Consider the following 21,892-nt stretch of genomic DNA (forward strand, 5'->3'; position numbering starts at 1 on the left):
CAGCTCGATGATTTCGAGGTTTTCCACGTTGGAGTCTACTGCGCCGACCAATCAGGCAATGGATGTCAGTTACGCGCTAGCTGGGGCTAAGCGCGCGACGCGAGGGCTGAGGGGTAACGCTAGTCCAGGGTGGAGTCTTACCCTCAGGAGATGAACACGGCTTACTACTGGTACTATCCAAGCTTCCGCGAGATCCCTACGAATGCTCTCTTAGGGGAGTTGAAGCGCGACTTTGGGTAAAAGAAAGGTTGAAAATACATATTTTCCTAGGTTACCCAAAAGATCCAAGAGTGGAATAGAATTGAGGAGAAAGTTGATGGAGTTCGGCGCAGGAAAGTGGGTATGGGGTCGCATGCTGACCAACCAGCGAAGAGGTCGAGACCCACTTAAATTCGCGCGTCAGGAACGCGTCGCACTACGTCGAACATACATCAACAAACACCGTTCTCCTGCCTGACACAGGAGACATGCTTCTCGATAATACAGTTAGCATTTCATCGCTATGTATCTAAGTATCATAAATCATGGTGACAGATCTCGTAACTATCTTTCTCCACAAACTCGTAGCTAGAAACAGCTAACTTCAAGACAAATACGAGGTCCTTGGTTTCTCAAGCACTGACAACCATTCCCCTCGCTATCTAGACCGGAAATACAGAACCATAGTCTAAAGCGTGCCAAAGCGCCGCCGCATATGCTACTTCCTTCAATACCCACGCCTCAGAACAACATTCACAATGACGCCCGGATGCTCCTCCTCCAACAACTTGCGTAATTTGGCCAACGCCTTCACCTTTGCAGCCTTCGTCTCTTCCTCATTGCTGTTCCAACCCCATTTCTGCAGCGCAACCTCAACCTCGATCCGCTTCAGTCCCTTCAGCTTCCATTGACCCATTGTGGGGGTATCCATCCAGAAAATCGGGCTAACATCCACACCCTGTGCGCCTTCGATGAGGTAGCTGCGCTGGTAGCGCTTGATGGACGTGATGGACTTGCGGTGTGTACTTGGCAAGGACTGGACCCACTCGCGCAAGTGGCCGTTGTGGCGGCCTTCGAAGGTGTTGTAGAGGTAAGGGAAGAGGTGGGCTTCGGCGTAGATTTGACGATTGACCTGAAGGAGAGCCAACGCGTTCTTGGCGGCGTTGTCGGCGCGCGGCTTGGTCCTACCGCGGCCCATGTTGATCGACCATGTGTTGCCGCCAAGAGTGTAGATGTAGACCATGTTGCGGAGCTCGGCGGGGAGGCGTAGGAGAGGAGATAGACTTGCAGAGCTCCTGAGATCAGCGAACTGCTAAGAAGAGTGCGAAGAGACTTACTTGGAACCAAATTTGGCTAGGCCATTGGTCTTAACCATCGTGTGTATGTTCTCGCACTGGACGATAACTGCACTTGACATGAAGGTTGTGTGGTTCATTCTTTTACAAGTAGACTGGTTGATGGGGGTCAATTGGTGGTTGCGGTGTGGCTGCGGGGTGCGGTGGCAACAAGTATCAAGTGCAATATCGTCAACACCCGATTGGGACGTGCCTTTCACTTGACTTGCATCGATGGAACACGATAGCCGAATCTACCCATAGATGGTGAAACTCCATAATATCGCGTGTACAGAGGTAGTGGTACTAGAAAGCTGGCAATGGACCGAGGGGAAGATCTAGTGCAACTTCGCCACACCTTTTGCACATACCAGCAATACCCCAACTTGTCTCAAGCCTCAATGCCCAATTATCTCCGCACACTATTGTCGGCACAGGTTAAAGGGCCATTGACCGGGGATGCAGGGTCATTGAAAGCCGCGATGAGCTGGTCAATATATACCCAGAGTCCCGCGCAGTTCATGAACAATGTCAACAATACAATAGTCTAATTCAGGATCGCCATGCTGGTCTTTCTCTAGTCACTGAACTGCACATCCCAATTCAAATAAAGCCGTATGACTCTTCATATACCGAAGTGAACCATGAGACGAAGATCGCAGACGATATCGACAAGATGAATTCGAAGAGCGGGATCGCGTTGGCGAGGTTGAAAGCAAGGACCCAGAAAACGGTGCCAATACTAATCCAAATGATCCATGTGCGCTTGGTATTCTTGTCGTACTTGTGCTTGATTTTCAAAACACTGATGACCTCCGCGAAGATGTATTTGATGGATGTATGACCGAAGACGAGTGATGTTCCCACTAGCGTCGGGAGGAGGATGCCATATGCGACCTTAGCTGGAACGGGAGGTGCCGTCCCGAGCGCAGGGCTGTCCACATACTGTCCAGTGAGACCACAAATGACAGCACCAACGATGCTGTACATTGGAATGGCAAAGATCTGAAGGATGTACATCGAGAGCATGATGTCCTTCGAAGGATCTCGCATCTCAGCCATGACAGTGACGAAAGCCTGGCTGCCGGCATAGGCGAATGCGATATTCGGAACGGAAGTGAAGCCTTGAGCAAACGTGGGGTTACCCCAGAAGACGATTTCGCAATCCCAAGTAGGTGGTGCGCGGGCCGGCTCGCTGACGCCAAGGGCGATCATGACAATAAGCACCGCCTTGAATATGGAAATCGTGCAAGGAACTAGATTGGGTCAAATCTGCTGACAACCTCCAGGGTGTCAACTTACTGACAAAATGAGCAAGGAACGTCATCTTGCGTGGCATGCACAACACCTATGAAACGACTGTTGGGATGGCAATGAAGGCCACTGTACATACAGCGTACTTGGAGATTCTGTTGAGCGCGATACTCATAGTGATAACCGCCGAAGAACAAGTGAGGGTGGGTTGAGGACGAACGCTGTGCCAACGATGATAGCAAGAGATGTGCCGCCGATAATCTTGAAGGAGTCGACGCAGTTCAAAACAGTTGGGTATCTGCAAAAGAATTGCAACAGGACATATGCTGTATAGGTTATCAGTTGATTGGTGATGTAGATTAGGGAGGCCCGCCATCTTCCTACCCTTTTGTAATCGGACTGTTCGTTCATCGCGGGATCCAAAACGCTGCATTCTCTTCGTGATTCAACCTTTTCCATGTCCGAGTCCGCGAGTGGCGGTGTAGCAGCGCCTTTCTTTGAGATATTATTGGCGGGCTCAGAGCTGCCAGTCCTGTTTTGTGTCATACCCTCTAAGCCGGCCTGGCTCTGAGACCCTCATTGTATGTCTCATTACGAAAGTAGATAGTGGTGAGGAAGGTAGGGTTGCTCGTAGAGAAGCTTTGCTGGAAGGGGATCTTGTGCTCGGTATACGTAGCTTACCATCTCTTTATCCCTAGCACCAAGAGTAGGTGGTATCTACGACGAGCAATACCAGCCGGGATCGACGTATGCTGAGCCTTCCAACGGTTGCCAGAACAAACTTTGGTCCTGGGCTCGCGTAAGAGCTAGCTCCTTCCACTGGAAAACTTTACACATGTGCAATCTTAGTGGTGCACGGGACTTGCACCAATCTACGTCGCTCAAGCACCGGAGAGTGGCAAGCTACCACAAGAGATGGACGACAAGGGCGGAATGGCTGTTGTGGGTGGCTCCCCTCCGCCTGTCAAGGGCCTCGCTCCGCTTGGACTCCGCTGTAGCCGGGAAGTGCAGACCTTGGGAGGCCGTTTGCATTTCCGCCATATCTTGACATAAGATCAAGCGGCAGAGCCGGGTACTTGGCGCCTTGTACAGACGTGCGATAATGTCTTTGGGGGGTCAAATCGCGTGAGGTTGTGAAGCTGGATTACTTGGTCGAACTTTCGCATCGTCCCGTATGTCTGTCACATCCAGAGCCATTATACAATTGTCAGAAGTAAAAAGAAACGTGTTCTCTAATAAGGGGGTTCCATTTGGTCCAAAACGATACAAGTTGTAGTCGTGGTACGGGTCTTGTTGATGCCGCTGTTCAGAGTTCTGAAGTCCGCCACAAGTTCTCGCCATGACGTCACAACCCAATTTGGAAGCACCACAAGTGGTTGCAATTCTCAGCAACAACTACAGGAATCCTGCAACTACTCTCGGTCTAAACACGCTTTTTCGTACATGCCGTATCCACAAAAGTGGACTTCACGAGGACGTCCTCCACCGCCTCTCAGCCACGCCTCGAAACGCTTCTTGCACTCATTGATACGCGTGCGTGTCCAAACCGAAAAACCTGTTTCGTACTTCCGTGTAGCTGCTAATGGTTTCGACCTCAACCTTGTGTACACCGGGGAGGTAGTCATGTAGCGAAAGATTGTGTTTCCTACTCTTGCGTATGAAGAGTCTGACGATGTTAGCACTGCCCAAGGGCATACTTAGTCGCATTGTTCGGATGGCGGAGCGTTGCAATATCGTAAGTCGATGCGTAAGTTCCTCCAGTGTTTCGATGTTATCGAAGACGATGGTACCGGTGGTGAAGGGCAAGAGTGCAGTTTCTGCATAGATTTGCCGACAGACACTCGAAAGAGCAAGGCGATTGGCCGTGCTGACGAGCGTATAGAAAGTTCTGAGTGTTAAAACTGTATCTCTCAAACCTGTATTCTTCGTCTTTGAAGACGGAGTGGTAGACACAATTTCGCAGCTCCCCTGGCAGGCGAAGCAGTGCTGACTTGAACTGGCAGCAAGATGTCCTGCAATCCGGGTTAATCTATCGATTTAGATTCGAACAACAAGATCACTTACATTTGGACGGAGTCTGGGACATATGCTTCCCTGCCCCCGTGTGTTGAGGATCAAGCTTGGATTCCGCGAAATCCACCACTCCAAACACAGTTCGGATTCGTGACACGGAGAGCGACTCAAATGGAATCCGGAGGCTTATTTATCCTCATATAACTGTTGAAAATAAAGTACTCGCAAAAGTTAATACTTTGACTGTTGCGATTTGTGAATAGTGTGCAGACAGGGAAAATTGAAGGATTGAACTGGGGTTGTATTATATGAAGCTACGAACAGTATGTATGGGTGAGCAACAGTAAACAACGCTAGTGCAATGAGGCAGTCACCCTAACGGCAGGTGAGGTATGACAGGTGAGGTATAACAGGCAGGAGTCACCCTAAACCGTGACAGAAACGGGCATGCCGACATGCAAGACGCCTCCACGCACACACGAGGGATGGGGTCAAGATGCCACTGGGGCAACTTCCTGTCGAGTTATCCTCGTGAGGGTGACAAGTCCGCCTGCGAGTAACGCTCACATGCTTTGCTTGGTTTATATTGTACACAAGTTCTACTTTTTCGTTGAGCGGGTGTCCTTGATGACTTTGCTTGAAGAAGAACCAAGATGCATGTTTGCTTACAGCTTGTACCTTGTTCATCACCACATACACATAGCAAGAGCATCAGCTTATTTATCCGGCCCTGATCACAACCTCAGAGATTCTCATGAATCTCTTCCACTTTCATCTTCACTGGACGTTCTCACATCCTCCTCAGCTAGCATAATCATACATCCTCCTCTCCCTCCTCCCATCACCACCCCTTGCCCTCAATACCGGCATCTCCCACGTCCCGTTCGTCGCACCCCCAGCACTACCCGTCGCCATCGGCAACCCCGTGCCCAAACTTGCCGTCGGGTCGCCCTCGACCGTCTCACTCGGAAGCCCCATCTCCGCAAGCGCCTGGTCCCACAACGCCATTGCAGCGACCTGCTCCGAAGCAATCGATCCGGCGATGGCAATGATCTCGTCCGCGGTCATGGAGCCGGCGTTCATGGGCTCGGATTCAAAGGTTTCTTGGGGGACGGCTTCGGAGGATGTAGGAGTGGCGGAGGAGGAGGGGAGGGTGCAGAGTGTGTTTGAGCAGGAAGAGTGGGGGAGGCTGCTGATTGATGCGATATCGGAGCTCGAAACGGGGGTAGATGCTCCAGATACAGGAGTGCTGATGGAAGGTGCTGATGTAGGCTTGGAGCCTGGTGCCTGTGAGCTGACGGGTGGTGCAACTTGCGAGCTAGCAGCTGGTGATGCTGCTGCTGCTGCTGAAGACGTTGCTGGCGGTGGAGGAGGCGCTTGAGAAGACGGCGGCGGAGGTGGCACTGCAGCGCTTGTCTTAGGCGGATCAGCAGGCTTTTCAGTTTTCGGTGGATCTGCAGGTTTGGTGGTCTTCTTTGATCCTCCCTTCGCTGCCGCTTCCACTTGGGACTCTTCTTCTTCGTCAATACTGGCAGACTTGACCGAGGGAGTAGTCAGACTACTGGGATCTTCAGGGTTCCCTGTGCTCCACAACCACTTGTCGTAGTACATTGCCAAAGACCAATAGAGAATGTTTTCGATGTTGCGTGATGACTCGGCGATGTTCTTTCCTCCCTTCTGCTTAGCGAGTCCGACAGCGCCATCAAACCCGTATGCTAGTCCGCCGGTACCACCTTGCGAGTCTGGCACCTTCTTGTCTGCGAACTTGTTCAAGTCGGGGTGGAAGAGCTCGGTGTGCATGAATTCGTGAAACCACTTCGCTCCGATCTTTTTGCCGAAAGCCGATATATGGAAAGGAAGAGTCTGGTCTTTCTTGCCAGTTTGTGTGTAGATTGCGAAAGTATCCGGAAGTTTGGTCGTAGAGATGTCCCAGAGATGAGGCTGCTTGTCTTTCTCGAGCTGGTGCTGCCGCTTTAAATAATCCTTACAGAACGTGACCCTGCAAATGGTCAGTAATCGATGATATCACGACCGTTAACGGCACTGCCACACCTTTCCGGGCCCTTCTCACGAGACGCCCCAGATAACTTCTTGTTCATGGTGGTGACCGCAGCTTTGTTACCCTGACAAGGCTTTCCGCCTTTAACGCTGACCCATCGCTTCCTGTCCATGTCGTAGAAGTACTTGGAGCCAGAGCTCAGTGGTGCAGTAGGCTTGGGTGCCGCGGTCTTTGGACCTCTTTCGCTGAGCCAGTCGTCATTGCAATGGATGATCAGATCCGGGTTTCCAGGCTTCATCATGCGGTTGAGTGAGTCTCTCGTGACCTTGATGGCGGCGATGTGGTCCGCTGCCTCTTTCCTGAAGTTAGGATTCGGCGTTCCATCGTCGTTCTTTGCCTGGATATCGCCAAAAAGAACGCGGTAGGTAGCGATGATCTTGTCCAGTTCGCTTTTACTGGCGGAAGGCTTCTTGGCGCCGGGAGCTTTACTCTGGTACTCGAGTGCCGCAATGAGAGTGTCCAGACTGTCTTTACCAGCTTTTGCTAGTTTGGGCTGGAATTCGATACTTTTGTCTACCAACTGCTTCGCGGTAAGCGTTCCATACTTGGTGTTACAGGACTCGTCAAACTTCAAAGCCCGCTTTGAGAGTTCGAAAGAGAAGGCATTGACACAGGTGATCAGCACCAGTGCCGTGCAGAGAACATCTGCGCCAAAAAGCCTCATGGTGTTGAAGAGAAAAGGAATGAACGACAGCTCCAGAGCTGTCCAAAAGGGCGAAAGAAGGATCAGAAAAATGCTGTGAGATGTAGTACAAGAACGCAGCAGCTGGGCTGCATGATATACCTGAGCAGTGACATGGCGGAGACAAGGGATCAAGACCCAACACAATCACGGCGATGCACTTCCTTGATGTCCGGTACCTGCCAAGCTTCCTTCAAAGTAGATCAATCAGACGGAAGCGGCGTAAGCTCAGAGTTTGCCAGTGCTTACCGGACTCCGTTCTATGGGGATGTGTTCTGATACGTTTGGCTCCGAAGTCCGCTGTAGTGCGGCTTACGCTCACCGTAATGCGAACGAACTTTCACGGAGATGCCGTTGTCAACTCGCAGCTTTCTAGCATCTAGCACTGAAAGTCCAAAAATTTATCACGGAAGATGAAAGTTGATAGAGATATGTCTATTCCAAATCGGGTCATCTCAGCCACCTCAAAAACCCATGTCTCGATCGCTGTCATCATCCTCATCGTTTCCGTTTTCCCGTCTCGGTGGCGTGTCGTATCGTGGCTGCCATTTATATAGCCTCTCCATCTTGTAACTTTCAGATTCGACGTGGGAAGATATCAGCCCCAGTGTGTGCGCGATATGACCAGTCCAAGTAAAATTATCAGCAATGAAGCGTCTCAACCAAGCTGCTCGCTGGTCGATTCCGTCCCAAGCAAGCATTAAAAGGCAGCTTGACGAGCCATCGCCCGTTTCTGTCCATACCGGATCCTCCGCATACACTACTGATCTCGCATCCATGTCTGAGTCTGCGGACCACAAGGAGGACATGGTGCTAGCTTGAATGAGTACTGCGATGGTGTGTCAACCGGAGAGTGAGGAACTTACTTGGTTAGATCATAGATTCGAAGCATGAACGTTTCCTTTTCGGCCGATGTCAAAGCCTTCATAGGTTTGAACTTGACTATTTCAAGTACCTTGTCGACTTCTTGCCAAGCTTGATTGTCAGGTGTTAGAGGCATATCTTCCCAGTTCAATTTCCGCAATTCTGGTGCATCGCTGACCCAAGAATGGGTGACAATGCAGCTGGCGACGGCATCATGCGATTTGCTCTCATCGATTGTGCGTTGTTGGCGATAGTCTGTGAGATCAGAAGTAGTATCCCATACTACATGCAACGTCATTGACACAGCTTAAGGTACGGCGAGAGTACACTTACCAGAGAGGAATACTATCTCATTGTTCTGATCAGAATTCAATAGAAGATTGAGTTGGCGTAGCCCGCTCACGCCGTCTTGGAGTCCAACTAACTCGCGTAGAGATTCTACAAGGTGCTTATCAAGCTCAAATGACGCAACCTTTAGCTTGACGCAGATGATGGCCATGGCGTACTCGTCAGCAGTTGTCGGTTCCACGGTCTGTCGATTCACGCGTTCTGGCAGGAAGATGTTTGCCTTACTGAGTACCATCATCGGCTGGAATGATAGACTCATCGGATACGCGGTGTCCCAGTACTGTGAAGACTGGTCGTGCAATATTACACCGTATTCCCAAGGCTGTTTTTTTATAAGGTCTGCGATGTTCAGAGGCATGCCGACGTGGGGAGAAGCTGGATATGGAGTTTGGCCGCACTTGTGAAGCTCGATGGAAAACTGCTTCCATTTCAACCCGCACTTCAAATCCTGATGTCTGCGATTCTCTGTCTTGACGAGAGCGGCGATCGCATCTTCGAAGCGGCTGTCCACATAGTAGCTCCAGATAGATTTCTTCTCCTGTCGAGCCACAAAGTCATGCCGACTCAAAAGTTGAACAAATTGCTCTTCTTGCACGTCGAGTTTTTGCTTCGGATCATGTGTGTTCTGCGAGCCTTTAGCAGCTCCAGCCTCTGCACCGATGATGTCGATAGTCCACTGGTGCGTGTGATCGAGCCCTTCATACGAATCCTCTCCAAAGAGGTAAACGTAAGGTGCCTTGGCTATATGATTGCCCATGAAGCCAAAACCAGTTGTCTGACGGTAGAAGTCGTTACGGCCGGCGTAGGACTCCCAGACTAGCAAAGCAAATAAGCAAAAACGAAGGAATCGTGGATGTTAAGCAGCGAACTTACCCAGGAAAACCCAGATTTCATGTTGTTCACTCAATTTCGAGGTATACGCAGCGTATAGGTGAGGTTGATGCAGCACATACTGCAGCGTCATGTCCCACTCTTTGCTGAGAATAGAGTCCTCATCGTCAACCGTCGCGGCTGGCTTGAAGAAGAGATGAATAACGTCTAGCAAGGGCATATTGCAACCTGCTCTGAGCTGTCGACAGAAGGCTGGATACGGTCAACGCATGACGCCCAGCGGAACTTCAAGGGTAGGAGGTGGTTCTCAAGTCTGTCGGTGACCGACGCCTCGCTAGCCGTGTTGGGCGATTGTGCGTAGCGTAGTCGACATGAACTGTCATCCTTTGGAGAATTTTTATTTCTCATCGATCTTCCGATCAAGATGAGTCCAAGTCAGTAGAAGCAACACGCATGTCGAACCGTTGCTGTTAATACTACGCTAATCCCTAGCCCCTCCAACGGGAGATTGACGAAACAACGCGTTCCGTCATCACCATTTCAACTCCACACCCCTCTCACCAGCCAAATCCCTCTCCCTCTGCTCGACGACACAACACCACAATGCCAACCCGCCCACGCCCGCGCCACCGCCCCCTAACCCCCGCAACACTCGCCGGCGTCCTCTCTCTCATCTTCCCAACCGTCACCCTCGCTCGCCTCTACACCATCCACCCCATGCTGAAGTCTTCCCTCCTGCCCGTCGCATACACATGCTTCATCAGTGGCGTGACGTTCCTTACGTACGGGTACGATAAGATGCAGGCACGAAACTTGGAGTGGCGGGTCAGCGAGCTGACGTTGCATTTCCTGGGGCTTCTCGGCGGCTGGCCTGGTGCGCTGGTGGGGATGCACTTCTTCCAACACAAGACAAGAAAGACGTCATTTCTGATACTGTTCTGGGGCATTGTGCTGGGATGGCAGGGAATGTTGTGGACATTCTTGTACGGCGATCAAAGTAAGGTTACGTGGTAGGTAGGTTATGCTATGAATAAGCAAGAGGGTTTCCACCAACGCCGCACTGCATCAGTCGTTACTCATTGTAGACCAAGCCATCACTGCGTCTCCTCCAGTTTTCGCTCCACCTTCTCAGCACCCTGCTTCGGCACTCCTTTGAATGTCTTCACACGCTCCAGCGCGCCGTTCGAGTATGTTTGCACCAAGTCTTGCGCGATGCTTGCACTGGTCTGCACGGTATCCTATACGTTGTTCGCAGCTCGCACTACAGACACAGGCATATTAGCGACCGGTGAACGGGCTTGTCAGACTGTCTGCAGCCTCGCCTGCTGTTTCGCCGAGAGGGTTCTGTGTTGCGCCACCGGCAAGGTTGCTGATGCCCTTCTTGAGCTGGAGGGGGTCGGTCCGATCAGAGGTGGGGATCTTGTTGATCTGGTCTGGGGAGTGTCAGCTTGTGAATGGTCTCGTAAGGTAATGGCTGTGAGGCGGGGCTGTGGTAGATATCGTGGGAGGCTCATGAAGGAACGTACCTTTGGCGACGTAGGAGAGCTTGTTCTCGCCCATGGTCTTGAGTGCTGCGAGCTCTATCTTGCGCTTGAGCTCCGGTGGGATGCCGAAGAGGAAGACGGCAAGGCCCATAACAGCGATGACGCCGGCGAGGGCAGTGAAGAAGGTTGCGGCGGTCATCGTGAGATGTGTGTATAGTGTTGAGGTGGATTTGTGATCGATGTGCTGTGAGAAATAAAGCGAAGTGCAAGAAAAGGAATTGTTATGTAGTACAGCCGTTCGTCAGGCTTCTTGGAGTTTACTTTAATGTATGTGATGTCATCTGCGACTTCTCCATGAATGACCCCTGCAAACGCGTTCCTTGCGAGCCCCTGCCCGTCGAGCTCTTCTCAAACTCAGCTTGGCAAGCATGTGCAAATGTGGACACTGCTCGGAAGGAACGGCGCAGGGTCTTTTTCGTATTCGTTTCACGTTCGTTCAGTGTCAACGTCAAACATCAAGGGCTCGCCCAGTCAAGATGACATCCATGGATCTGTGCGAGGCAGACATGTGCGAGGATCTGTTGATCAACAACGAGATCAACACAGCCGTTGACACAGCCGTTGACAGCCGTTGACGCAGCCGTTGGGCGATTTACAATGATCGAGGTACAATTGTTCGATAGGAGCATCATTTCGGCGCTTTATCAATGTCATCTCCTTAAATATCACAGCCTTACGAATAAATATGCCTAAGGCGCGTGCGTTGAGCAGTCTAGCTAGCTGCGCCTCGAATACGCCTGCCGCCAGCCCGTAAGGCGGAGACCGACCAGCAAGTGTGACCCCACAGCCGCACAGGAGCTTCAACTCCTTCTCCAAGACCCTGCAGTGCTTATTACTGACACCCTCTGCGCCTCCTTTTGTGATTTTTCTTCGAACTTCCCTCTTTTCTACCTACATCCATTGTTATCGCCTTTGGACAACCTACCCCTCATTACCCCCACCACCAGCTGCACGCTGCCAGATAGGCCAGGCCGTCTTACTTTCAGCCCCCAAGAACACTCAGCAGTCTTGTTGCTGCGACACTTTTGCCCATTATGAGTTGTACTCCTCTCTCATAGCCCGTGTACCTTGCAAGACATCTACTGACGCGTCATCGCAGTGACAAATATGCTCAACAAGTTGCACGGCCAGCCTGACAGCTATGACCGCAAGTCCGTGCCTCATGAGATCCCCCGCACACGAATACATACTGAGCAAAGCAATCGCAGGTCACGCTACAAGTTTGGAAAGACACTGGGTGCTGGAACCTATGGTATCGTTCGAGAGGCCGACTGCCCGGACGGCAAGGTCGCGGTCAAGATCATCCTGAAGAAGAATGTCCGCGGCAACGAGCAGATGGTCTACGACGAGCTGGAGATGCTGCAGAAAATGAAGCACCCGCACATTGTCAAATTTCATGACTGGTTCGAGTCGAGGGTATGCAATAGACGGACACATAGTGTGGAGTTCAGGGTCTAACAGCTCGCAGGACAAGTACTACATCGTGACCCAATTGGCGACTGGAGGAGAGCTTTTCGACCGCATTTGCGAAAAGGGAAAGTTCACTGAGAAGGACGCTGCCGAGACGATCCGTCAGGTCCTCGATGCAGTAAACTACCTCCACCAGCACAACTGCGTCCACAGAGGTACAACCCTCAATCGCTCCATACAGATGTTTGCGCTTACAACTTGAAAGATCTCAAACCCGAGAACCTGCTCTACCTTACACGCGAACCCAACTCTTCCCTTGTCCTGGCTGATTTCGGTATCGCCAAGATGCTCGACTCGAAGCACGAGGTGCTAACTACCATGGCTGGCTCCTTTGGATATGCGGCACCTGAAGTTATGCTGAAGAAGGGACATGGCAAGCCTGTCGATATGTGGTCCATGGGAGTCATCACCTACACACTGCTTTGCGGTTACTCTCCATTCAGGTCCGAGAACCTCGCAGACCTGATCGAGGAGTGCAAGAACGGCCGTGTCATCTTCCACGAGCGCTACTGGAAGGAAGTCAGCAAAGACGCAAAGGACTTCATTACACAGTTGCTGCAGCCCGACCAGAACAAGAGGCCAACTAGCGAGGTAAGCAAGGTTCAAAGTCTGCAATGCGTAAGGCTAACATTAGTAGGCTGCGCTCAAGCACGTATGGCTCAGCGGCAAGACTGCTAGCGACCACAACTTGCTGCCCGAGATTCGTGCATACGTTGCGAAGGCTCGTCTCAAGCGCGGTATCGAGCTCGTTAAGCTTGCGAATCGTATCGAGGCTCTGAAGATGCAGGAGGATGAGGAAGAGGGAGTGCCTGGCGAGGCAGACGTGCCTGCTAACGCACTGGAGACTGCCGGTGAGGCAATCGCAAACCACACAACCAGCAAGTCCTTAAAGACAACAGACAATCCGACTGGCACTGGCGCTAGCACCACCGGTAAAGGACCTGGTCGTCTGAGCAGGATTGCGAAGGGCGCCATCTTCCGCGAAGTTGTGCTTGCCAAGGTGCGCGAGATGAAGGAGCAAGAAGCGCAAAAGGAATTTGAAAAGACAGCGACCGAGGCAGCTTCATCCAAGAAGAGCTGAGCGATGCACACGGGCGTCTTATGCACCTTTCACTTTCGGTTCGACAAACATGATTGGGTTTGCTGCGGTTCTTAGCGGAGGTTCTCATTGCTGTTCAAATACCCTGAGGCAGTGCCAGGGCCTGGTTTCTAGACACCACAATGCCATTATGAGCGACTCCTACATGATCAAGCAAGCCTCCAAGATCGCAATATAGTAGAAAGTGTCACCGTGCAAACTGCATTTTTGGTGGTGAATGCTTCGGCGTTGCACGTGATTAGTCATTAGTTAGCTCACGAATCCCGGCCGCAACACCATACCGCGTCGCAGTAGTCGCGAACTGAGGCCAGCTCCAGCAACGCAGTGCACGGCACCACGACCCTAGAATTCCTTCAAGAGCCCTGAGAACTATTTCGATAAACGACGCGACCACGAAAACGCGAAAATGGAGAGTGCGTCAAAGCGCAAGGCGGGCAACGCTGCGCTGAGTCCTGGCGAGGGTCGGCCTGCAAAGCGACAGAAAGCGCCGGTACGTGCACGTCCCAATGGTGCGCAATGGTGATGGCTGCATCGCTGGCGATATGTGCAGAGGTGCACGCTGTGTTTGGCGCGTTGCGGGATGCGCACTTGAACATGGGCGCGACACTCCCTCTAGATCGACCTACGGGCAGCACTTCGCACCACCGAGCGGCCGCCGCGCGAACACCAGACACCGCCGCGATGCAGCCGAAGATGGAGGACATGGCATACACAAATAAAGTGGAACACCCTGCTGACAATGCCATCCGTGCATGCAGAGCTCCGGCGGAGAGACAGTCGAGTCGACAACGGACATGGGCTTGAAGTTCCTCGACAGCTTGAAGCAGGCCAAAGACAAGACGTACGTGCACCAGGGAGCATACGTTGTAAGGGAAGGTGGGACTAACACTTGGTAGTGGACGACCAATTGCAGTGCATTTCATGACACTCCCAGACAAGGTGAGTGTCTCCACAAGCTTCCCTCCCTACGTTGGAACGCCCCGCTGACTATGTGTGTATAGGATGAGCTGCCAGACTACTTCGAATTCACAAAACTACCACTTGCCTTAGACACCATCGAGGTATGTCCACAAGCTCTCATACTGTTGGAAGACCTACGGGCACACTCACTGCACGACTCACCTGCACAGCTATCTTGCACGCCCACAAGCACCAATCGAACAGTCGCAGTAGCAGTCACAGCATCACCGCCTGCAATGTCCTAAAATATCATACTGATTTCGGGTGACAGGACAAACTCATCAACGGTGAATACACATCCCTCGCCCAAGTCGAGAGCGACTGTAAACGGCTCGTCAACAACGCAAAGGCATACAATGACAAGAAGTCTATCATCTACGAGGATGCTGAGCGACTACGCAAGACGGCCTCCAACTGGATGGTCAAGCACAACCCTGCCTACCGAGATAGCAACTACGTTGCAGTCGCTACACCTATACCAGGCGAGGAGAATGTGCCGCCCGGAAAGCCGATTCCACGCATTGCATCTACTCCGCGAGCTGCCGCTACGCCCACGCCTGTGTCTACAGTGTCTACAGTGGCCACAGAACGCACTCGACGCGCCGCAGTGATTGCACAGCCAGAGACTCCTGCACCATCGAAGCTGAGGCAGTCAGCGTCCGCTGCACCAGAGCCAAGGTCGACAGGCACTCGAGGAGCTCCCAACCCATCATTCCAACATGCACAAGAACAGATTATCCAAGAAATTATCGACCACACAGATCCAGGGTAAGGCACGCCCTGCTTAATGCGGACCCCATACTAACATGCTCTCAGCGGCGACTTGGCCATTTTCCAACCCTTCGTCAACCTTCCTACTCGTGCCCTGAAGGACTACTACCAACTAATCAAAGATCCCATGTCGCTAGCAGCTATCAAGAAGAAGGTGCAGGGCGTAGTCGGGCGCGACGCACCTACCGGACACACTCTCTTCAAGAGCTGGGATGCTTTTGAGAATGCAATGAGCCTTGTGTGGAAGAACGCACGCATCTACAATGAAGATGGGAGTGAGCTGTACAACCTCTCGCTCGAGCTCGAGGTATGGAGATAGGAAGTTTGCGCAGACTCCATGACTAACATGATCAGGAAATCTTCAACGAGAAGCTCAATGTCATGAAAGCTAAAGTTGATGAGCCGCCGCAGCCCAAACTCAAGCTCAACATGTCTGGTGCAGCACCGACACCGGCGCCCAAACAGCAGCTGAAGCTGAAGCTCAGACAAAGCCCAGTCTCAGGATCAGCCACACCAGGTACACGCGACACGGCCACACCTGGTGTCATTGTCGACAGCGAAGCACTTCAACGCCAACAACGGCACGTCAACGACAGCATGGGTCGGCGACGGTCACGCCCTGGAGACAAGGCCGCCACGCCAGTAGCCTCGAACCCGTTCTCCGGGACGAGAGGGTCTTCTGCTACATTTGCTCCTAACCCCGCTGCGCAGACGAGAACCGCTGGATCACCAACAGCGGATGGTGTCAAGCAGGATGTACAATCGCCGGCACTGAGCGCGATCAGGCCTGGCAGTAACGCACCAGACTCACAACGATTGAGCGTACCTGCTCAGACATCACTTCCAGTCATGGCACCACCGCAATCGATATCACGTCCTCCAAGTGGCAGTCCACATCCTAACGGTCTCTACAGCCAGCAAAATGGTTTGCCCACTCCTGGCTTCCAACCACCAACATTCTACGTCCCACCGTCCATCCCACGCACCGACGTCTTCCGCAAGACGCCACTCAAGAGTAAGTTACCATCCGAAATCTGCCTAGCTACCCACTGACATGCCACAGAACTCAGCGAAGCCCTTATCCCCAGCCTAAGTCTCAACACACACCCCGTCCTCAACCTCCCTCACCAATGGACAATGACCATCCACGCGAGCAAGACCAAAACACACCACAGCGCCACCATCAGCCTCTCACCCACGCACTCCTACCTACAAATCACCCCCAAAGTACCTATCGCCCTGACGAGTCGCCTTTATCGTCTCTTCGTCTCGGTCAACGGCAACAAGACCTTCGAAGTCAATCGCGTGCCCGTCACTGCAGGCATCAACGGCGGCGCTGAAGGCACAGGATTTGAGGGTGGAAAGAAGAAAGGGGAGCCGGTGTTTGAGGCGAAATTAGTGGGAGGGGTGAATCGAATCGAGGTGGAGATCGTTGCCGAGAAAGTATCGAAGGATGGGGAAACAGTGAGTGGCAAGGATGCGGTGGAGATTGAGAAATGTACGGTCTTCCTGCATTTGGCGAGGCAGGGGTAGTAGGAGTCTCATCAGGAAACGGTTCTTGAAAGGTGGGGAGACTTGATCTATCTGAGTCGCCTCCCTGTTTGTGTACTGTTTCCTGAGGTGTTTGGGCGCTTTGAGGATTGCTGAGCATATGTTACGCCCCAGGTACGTGGATTTGGGAGGTTATGATTGTCTGTTCTTGCGTTTCCTTCTGCTCTCGAAGACAGTACTTTAGAGTGTCTCGATCATATCAGCATTATGCGGCTTCTCGGCTTGTATAGTACGTAGCTGGACTCAAAAATCGCATGTCTATTGCATCTCAGCCGATCCGGGCACTCTAACTTTGCCGTAAAGACGGCGACTCTAGCTCACTTTGCTCGATCAATCTTACAAGCCTCCTACATCACTGCTCTCAGCCCTCGGGACATTGCTCTGAAGCCCGCCGGCGCCCAAACACCGAACGTGTAACAACAATCATCCGATTCCTCCTTGCCCTGACAAAGGATGCAACCAGAATGATTTCCACGCTAGTCGGTGCCTCGCTCTTCGCGTTCGCCGCGGGTAAGGCCGACGATCGACAATCTCACTGCATCTGTGTATGCACCAACGGAACTCCACATCTTAGCCCGGTTGCCTTACATAAATCATCAAAGTACAAAAGCATCCTAGTAGTACCCAAGTGCAACAATCTACATCACTCACAAGCTCACACTCAACCTCTTCACATCCCTATCTAAGTTCGAATCATCAACACCACACGCGCAATGGGCGAAAGTATCCTAACCTCCAGCAACAATGTCCCAGCCAAGCGACCAGGCGTCATGATTGTAAGACCGAGTCTTCACGAGCACACCAAAGAGAACGCAGCAACTTTCAAGCGATGGACTGTCATGCACTTCCGCGACCTGTTGAATCTCAAACCACCCTCTGATAACACGGAAGGCATCAGCCGGACTCTCCGCTACATCAACACCAACGGTGAGCTGTTCTACACCATCCATTCGGATGATATATCCATTTGGAAGACGAATGCGTACTATGCAATTAGCCGACGTCTGGATCTCGAAAACACACGACCTGTCGAGAATGGGGAGAAGGTGGTACTACCAGTCCCCCATGGTTTCGGTGATGAGCCGATGGTATGGCACCTCGTCAACGCCTCGTTCGGCATTTTCGCAGAACACAGTGCTTCTCAGCCCGCGTGGGAGGGCGAGTATAACTCCCTTCCCTTGTTCTTGCTGTCGGCTGCGGGAGGGAAAGCTGATGGGCCGCATTGTTTGCTGGTTACGCTCACGTATACTGGTATCCAGGAAGACACAGGGATTGAGCCACCGAAACAACTCACAGATCTCCGCGCCGAAGCTGTGAACAACTTGGCCAGCGATTACGCAGATGGTGGAAAGGTGTATACCAGCATCTACCACCATGTACCTGGTGCTCAGCCGGACATGCATCCCACGATTGCCGAGGGCACGGACGGGAATGGGAGTTGGGTTGTCTGTGTGCTGGTTGAGGGGGAAGTAAGTCGGGCTATGCAGACTCATTTGAAAGTCAGCTTGGATGATTCAGTGGATGAGATGAGGCGGCGCGAGGGGGAGACGACGGAGAGAAGGCTGGACTGGGGGGTCAGGGTTGGTGTTTGGGAGGGGGAGGTATTTATGACGTAACTATGCTGGTATGTTGGGACGTCAACAGTATCCAAATAGTTTCCAGCGTCCGCCGAGGTATTGGGCGTGAGATATGGGTGAAGACTTCCGTTGTGTCGCAACAGGATTTTTGCCTCTGCATTGCGCTCTTGCAGTGTTACCCTTTAGTCACTCTTACTGTAATCGTGGCTATTTTTGTTGTTGTTGTTGTTGTTGTTGTCGCTTCTCAGTTGTCTGTTGTTTTCTTTCCTTTTATGAAAGTGAGTGCTCTTTTGTCGCGGCCCCGCAGCGATACAAAAAGGCCGACCTTTCTGACCCTCGGGTCCTAAAGGTTATATACACCGCAACATCTTTCCTTGTCTACACCGTAATTATCAGCAATGGTGCTTTCCGAACTACAAGCGGGTTACAGTTCGCCAACTAGCGCTCGGGACAGCCTGATATTGGTCCCCATGTTGTGCCTGCAGTGCAACAATCGGAATCTCGAAGCAGGGATGCCTGCATATACAATGCACCCCGGAACTCCTCTCTTGGCCCGCTGCGCACTTTCATCCTACAAAGACGAGTTGGCACGCTGTATTTTGATCGACTTCGTTGTTGAAGTTCAGAGTGACTGAAACCTTCCTCAGTCAAGCGCTCTGACAACATGGGCGACACGCACGAGACTCCCACTGAACGACGCCCAGGTATCGCCATCGTGCGACCGAAACTTCATGAAGACACACAGGCGAACCGAGATCTGTTTAAGAGGTGGACGAAACTGCACATGCGAGACACACTCTCGCTCCCAAAAGACAAGGACCTGGGTGGCGCATCAAGAGTATCGAGATACACTCGCGTGAGTGCTGATGGTGGAGAGGATTACTTCTACACCATCGTCCTCGATGATGTCAGGCTTCCTAGAACAAAAACTTTCCAGGAGATACCCCAACGTCTGGACCTGGAGAATACAAGGGTATTGGGAGAGGGTGAGGAAGCTGTGCTTCTCCCGGGAGATCCAAGGATTGGGACGGAGCCGATGGTGTTTAGCATTGTTGCGCCTGTAGTCGGCATCTTCGAAGCAGTCGTTGACAGTAAGCTGCACACGTTGATCTCCACGATCGTCTTGAATACTGACAGTTTGTCTTATAGCGGACACCATCCAAGCCGTCCACAAATCACATCAAGACCTTCCTGCTGAAGTCGCATCAGAGACGAACGCACCAAACTACACGCTTGTTACCTTGACAATATCACACACCACCCCTTATCCCACGCCCTTTCAACACGTTCAAAGACTTCGGTCCTCTCTAGCCAACCTCCTTGGTATCGTCACCAACCAATTAGTCTATGCGACCGTGTACCGCCATGCTGCAGATGCGGAGCCTGAGGTTTTTTCAAAAATAGCGCAAGGTCAGGATGGCAACGGAGATTGGGTTGTATGCGTGTTGGTTGGAGGGGATGCGGATAGACAGTTGGTGGATGCTGGGTATGAAGGAGTGGAAGGCCAAATCGAGGAGTGGAGGAAGAGGCTCGAGATTGAGGGCAGTTTGCAGAATTTGGATATTAAGATTGGAGTGTGGAAGGGCGATGTGTTGATGTGTTGATTATTTGAATTGTCTGAAAAAAGTACAGAATTTCTCAACACGAAGGCGCATGTCGACCTTTTTCCCACTGGTCACCGATCTGAATCCACCTAATGCACCACCACCTGATGGCTCCTGCTTCTTCTTCTTCTTCTTCTTCTTCTTCTTCTTCTTCTTCTTCTTCTTCTTCTTCTTCTTCTTCTTCTTCTTCTTCTTCTTCTTCTTTTGCTGTCGCATTTGCTTTTACTGCTGATGCTTCCACTGATCCTCCCATTAACGCTGCTTTTGCACATCTACAGGCGGCCTAAACGGAAGCTATTCACGATGTACGCTATTTCTGCCACCATCACGTTCGGCGATCATGGATGATGCACTTTCGTTGTTTGGTGGCGCGTTGAGCTGGAGTCTTGATGCTTTGACTTGCTCTTGGGAAAAGAGACGGGCGCTATCTGTTACGCTCTTGTTAGTTCCTGAAGGTTCCTTGCTGAAAAGTTTTCTGAGGATTTCCTCGACTTCCTCAGGCCGCGTTTCAGGCGGTTTGAGGGTTTGTCTTTGGCTGGTATGGGAAGCGTTGCTTGGGTACGGCTGCAGGTACGCAACGTTCAGAGTGTGTACAATGTTTTGTACCTGCAGCATTTGCTCATCATCTCACATGATGGACATCAGGTGACGTCAATGCGATGGATGGAGAGCATGCCGCAACACGTGATGCATGCAACTATTGTTGGCCATTATTGAACAGACAAGGCTATACATAGGCGTACATGAGTAGAATTAAACCGTGTGCGAAGCAGATATGTCCTGCGGGCAATCCATTCAAAGTTGCCACCACCGAGGATGTCCATTGCCTGATGATGCGCGTTCCAGACTAGGGTGGAGGGCAGCAGCTGACACTGCAGAGTTCTGATGTGCAGACGGCAGTGAGTGACAGGCGTCACGGCATATCACAACCATTATTGTGGACGAGATCCGAGAAGCTCCATGCATGATATCAACTCGCTGAATATCCAGCCAGTCGGTAGTTGTCCAATACAGGTACTATTTCTGGTTCGCGGTTCAGCTCTTGGCATTGATGAATCTCTTCTGGTGATCATAGCCTGCTGCAAGGACCCACCGAAGACAGAATGTAGCGCGCAGCAGATACTCGGTAGGAAAAGACCAGACGACAATATTTGGGTCCTCAAGTGTTGGCTCGACCACGGTCGGACTGACATCCAGCTGTTCTTTCCACGCAACACTACCGAATGGTCAAACGGAAATCCCGATCCAGATAGCAGACATTATGGGACCTAGCAGGCGTTGGTGGCCGTCAACGTGGTCATGGTTATATCCTCACGATACACTAGGCAGACATGTGGGTCGCAAGGCGGACGCGGTGTAAGGAACCTTGCATCTTTGGTACCCATGCGAGAGTCGTCCTGGTCATCGGACACGACAGTAGTAAGAAGGGTTGGTAGTCTTCGCTGGCTGGAGCTGCTCGTATTCGTAGGGCTTACTGAGGGCCAAGCATCAGCAGTCGGAAAGTAGCCTTGGCAACTGCAAGCCATATATTGAAAAGAGGCGAGCTAGTGGTTCCAAGCGAGTGTAGTAGGAAAAGCAATCCCATGAACTGTGTTGTGAATGCTAGATTTCGTTATGGCGGTGGATATGGGTGTGCAAGAGAAGTGAGTACTGAGGGTAAATCTTCGACACGTCAACAACACAATGTTGTCGGCACATTGAAGGCTTCCCGTGTGAAGCGAAATTGCATGTATGCATGCCACCTTGGAAGTAGTCTTCCGTCTAGCGTTCGGAACTTAACCAGATCGACAGCCGCAACCCGCCTTGCCCTTGGTCTTGCATGCGGCATTGCCGATGCCAGCTGAGGTCAAGGATCATCAGTCTTGTGGGAGCATTCAAAGCAGCAATTTTTGCGCGGAGCGGACAAGTTGAAGGTCAGGCCAAGGCATCCAGCACCGGCAGCTTGGCCAAGC

General features: G+C 51.8%; 8 protein-coding genes across 8 annotated transcripts; 3 read left to right on the forward strand and 5 right to left on the reverse strand.

The window, feature by feature from the left end:
* Positions 1–442: 442 nt before the first annotated feature.
* On the reverse strand, positions 443–1,354 carry BU25DRAFT_494780 (uncharacterized protein; the record flags this gene model as incomplete). Its single annotated transcript, XM_033711801.1, has 2 exons — positions 443–1,271; positions 1,317–1,354. 2 exons carry the CDS (start codon positions 1,352–1,354, stop codon positions 707–709), a joined length of 603 nt encoding a protein of 200 aa, XP_033556876.1. The 3' UTR covers positions 443–706.
* A 368-nt stretch (positions 1,355–1,722) lies between these two features.
* BU25DRAFT_434602 (uncharacterized protein) lies at positions 1,723–2,978 on the reverse strand (the record flags this gene model as incomplete). The annotated part of the gene is made up of 4 exons (XM_033708869.1): positions 1,723–1,860; positions 1,947–2,569; positions 2,616–2,661; positions 2,763–2,978. 4 exons carry the CDS (start codon positions 2,976–2,978, stop codon positions 1,723–1,725), a joined length of 1,023 nt encoding a protein of 340 aa, XP_033556877.1.
* A 2,403-nt stretch (positions 2,979–5,381) lies between these two features.
* On the reverse strand, positions 5,382–7,303 carry BU25DRAFT_462556 (uncharacterized protein; the record flags this gene model as incomplete). The annotated part of the gene is made up of 2 exons (XM_033710532.1): positions 5,382–6,579; positions 6,633–7,303. 2 exons carry the CDS (start codon positions 7,301–7,303, stop codon positions 5,382–5,384), a joined length of 1,869 nt encoding a protein of 622 aa, XP_033556878.1.
* Positions 7,304–8,442: 1,139 nt separating this feature from the next.
* BU25DRAFT_414935 (uncharacterized protein) lies at positions 8,443–9,725 on the reverse strand. The gene is made up of 2 exons (XM_033707414.1): positions 9,407–9,725; positions 8,443–9,349 (listed from the first exon to the last, which is right to left on the reverse strand). Exons 1-2 carry the CDS (start codon positions 9,582–9,584, stop codon positions 8,493–8,495), a joined length of 1,035 nt encoding a protein of 344 aa, XP_033556879.1. The 5' UTR covers positions 9,585–9,725; the 3' UTR covers positions 8,443–8,492.
* Positions 9,726–9,776: 51 nt separating this feature from the next.
* On the forward strand, positions 9,777–10,494 carry BU25DRAFT_204063 (DUF1294-domain-containing protein). The gene has a single exon (XM_033701123.1). It carries the CDS (start codon positions 9,968–9,970, stop codon positions 10,376–10,378), a length of 411 nt encoding a protein of 136 aa, XP_033556880.1. The 5' UTR covers positions 9,777–9,967; the 3' UTR covers positions 10,379–10,494.
* BU25DRAFT_204057 (uncharacterized protein) lies at positions 10,301–11,214 on the reverse strand. Its single transcript, XM_033701122.1, has 2 exons — positions 10,891–11,214; positions 10,301–10,797 (listed from the first exon to the last, which is right to left on the reverse strand). The coding sequence occupies exons 1-2, from the start codon at positions 11,045–11,047 to the stop codon at positions 10,643–10,645; spliced, it is 312 nt and encodes a 103-aa protein (XP_033556881.1). The 5' UTR covers positions 11,048–11,214; the 3' UTR covers positions 10,301–10,642.
* An 801-nt stretch (positions 11,215–12,015) lies between these two features.
* BU25DRAFT_351712 (calmodulin dependent protein kinase) lies at positions 12,016–13,459 on the forward strand (the record flags this gene model as incomplete). Its single annotated transcript, XM_033703368.1, has 5 exons — positions 12,016–12,059; positions 12,117–12,324; positions 12,377–12,533; positions 12,584–12,969; positions 13,016–13,459. The coding sequence occupies 5 exons, from the start codon at positions 12,016–12,018 to the stop codon at positions 13,457–13,459; spliced, it is 1,239 nt and encodes a 412-aa protein (XP_033556882.1).
* A 5,229-nt stretch (positions 13,460–18,688) lies between these two features.
* Positions 18,689–20,113, forward strand: BU25DRAFT_204281 (uncharacterized protein). The gene is made up of 3 exons (XM_033701124.1): positions 18,689–19,427; positions 19,486–20,056; positions 20,109–20,113. Exons 1-2 carry the CDS (start codon positions 19,001–19,003, stop codon positions 19,938–19,940), a joined length of 882 nt encoding a protein of 293 aa, XP_033556883.1. The 5' UTR covers positions 18,689–19,000; the 3' UTR covers positions 19,941–20,056; positions 20,109–20,113.
* The last annotated feature ends 1,779 nt before the right edge of the window (positions 20,114–21,892 follow it).

Source organism: Macroventuria anomochaeta, assembly GCF_010093625.1.
Source record: "Macroventuria anomochaeta strain CBS 525.71 unplaced genomic scaffold BU25scaffold_42, whole genome shotgun sequence".
Lineage (NCBI taxonomy): Eukaryota > Fungi > Ascomycota > Dothideomycetes > Pleosporales > Didymellaceae > Macroventuria > Macroventuria anomochaeta.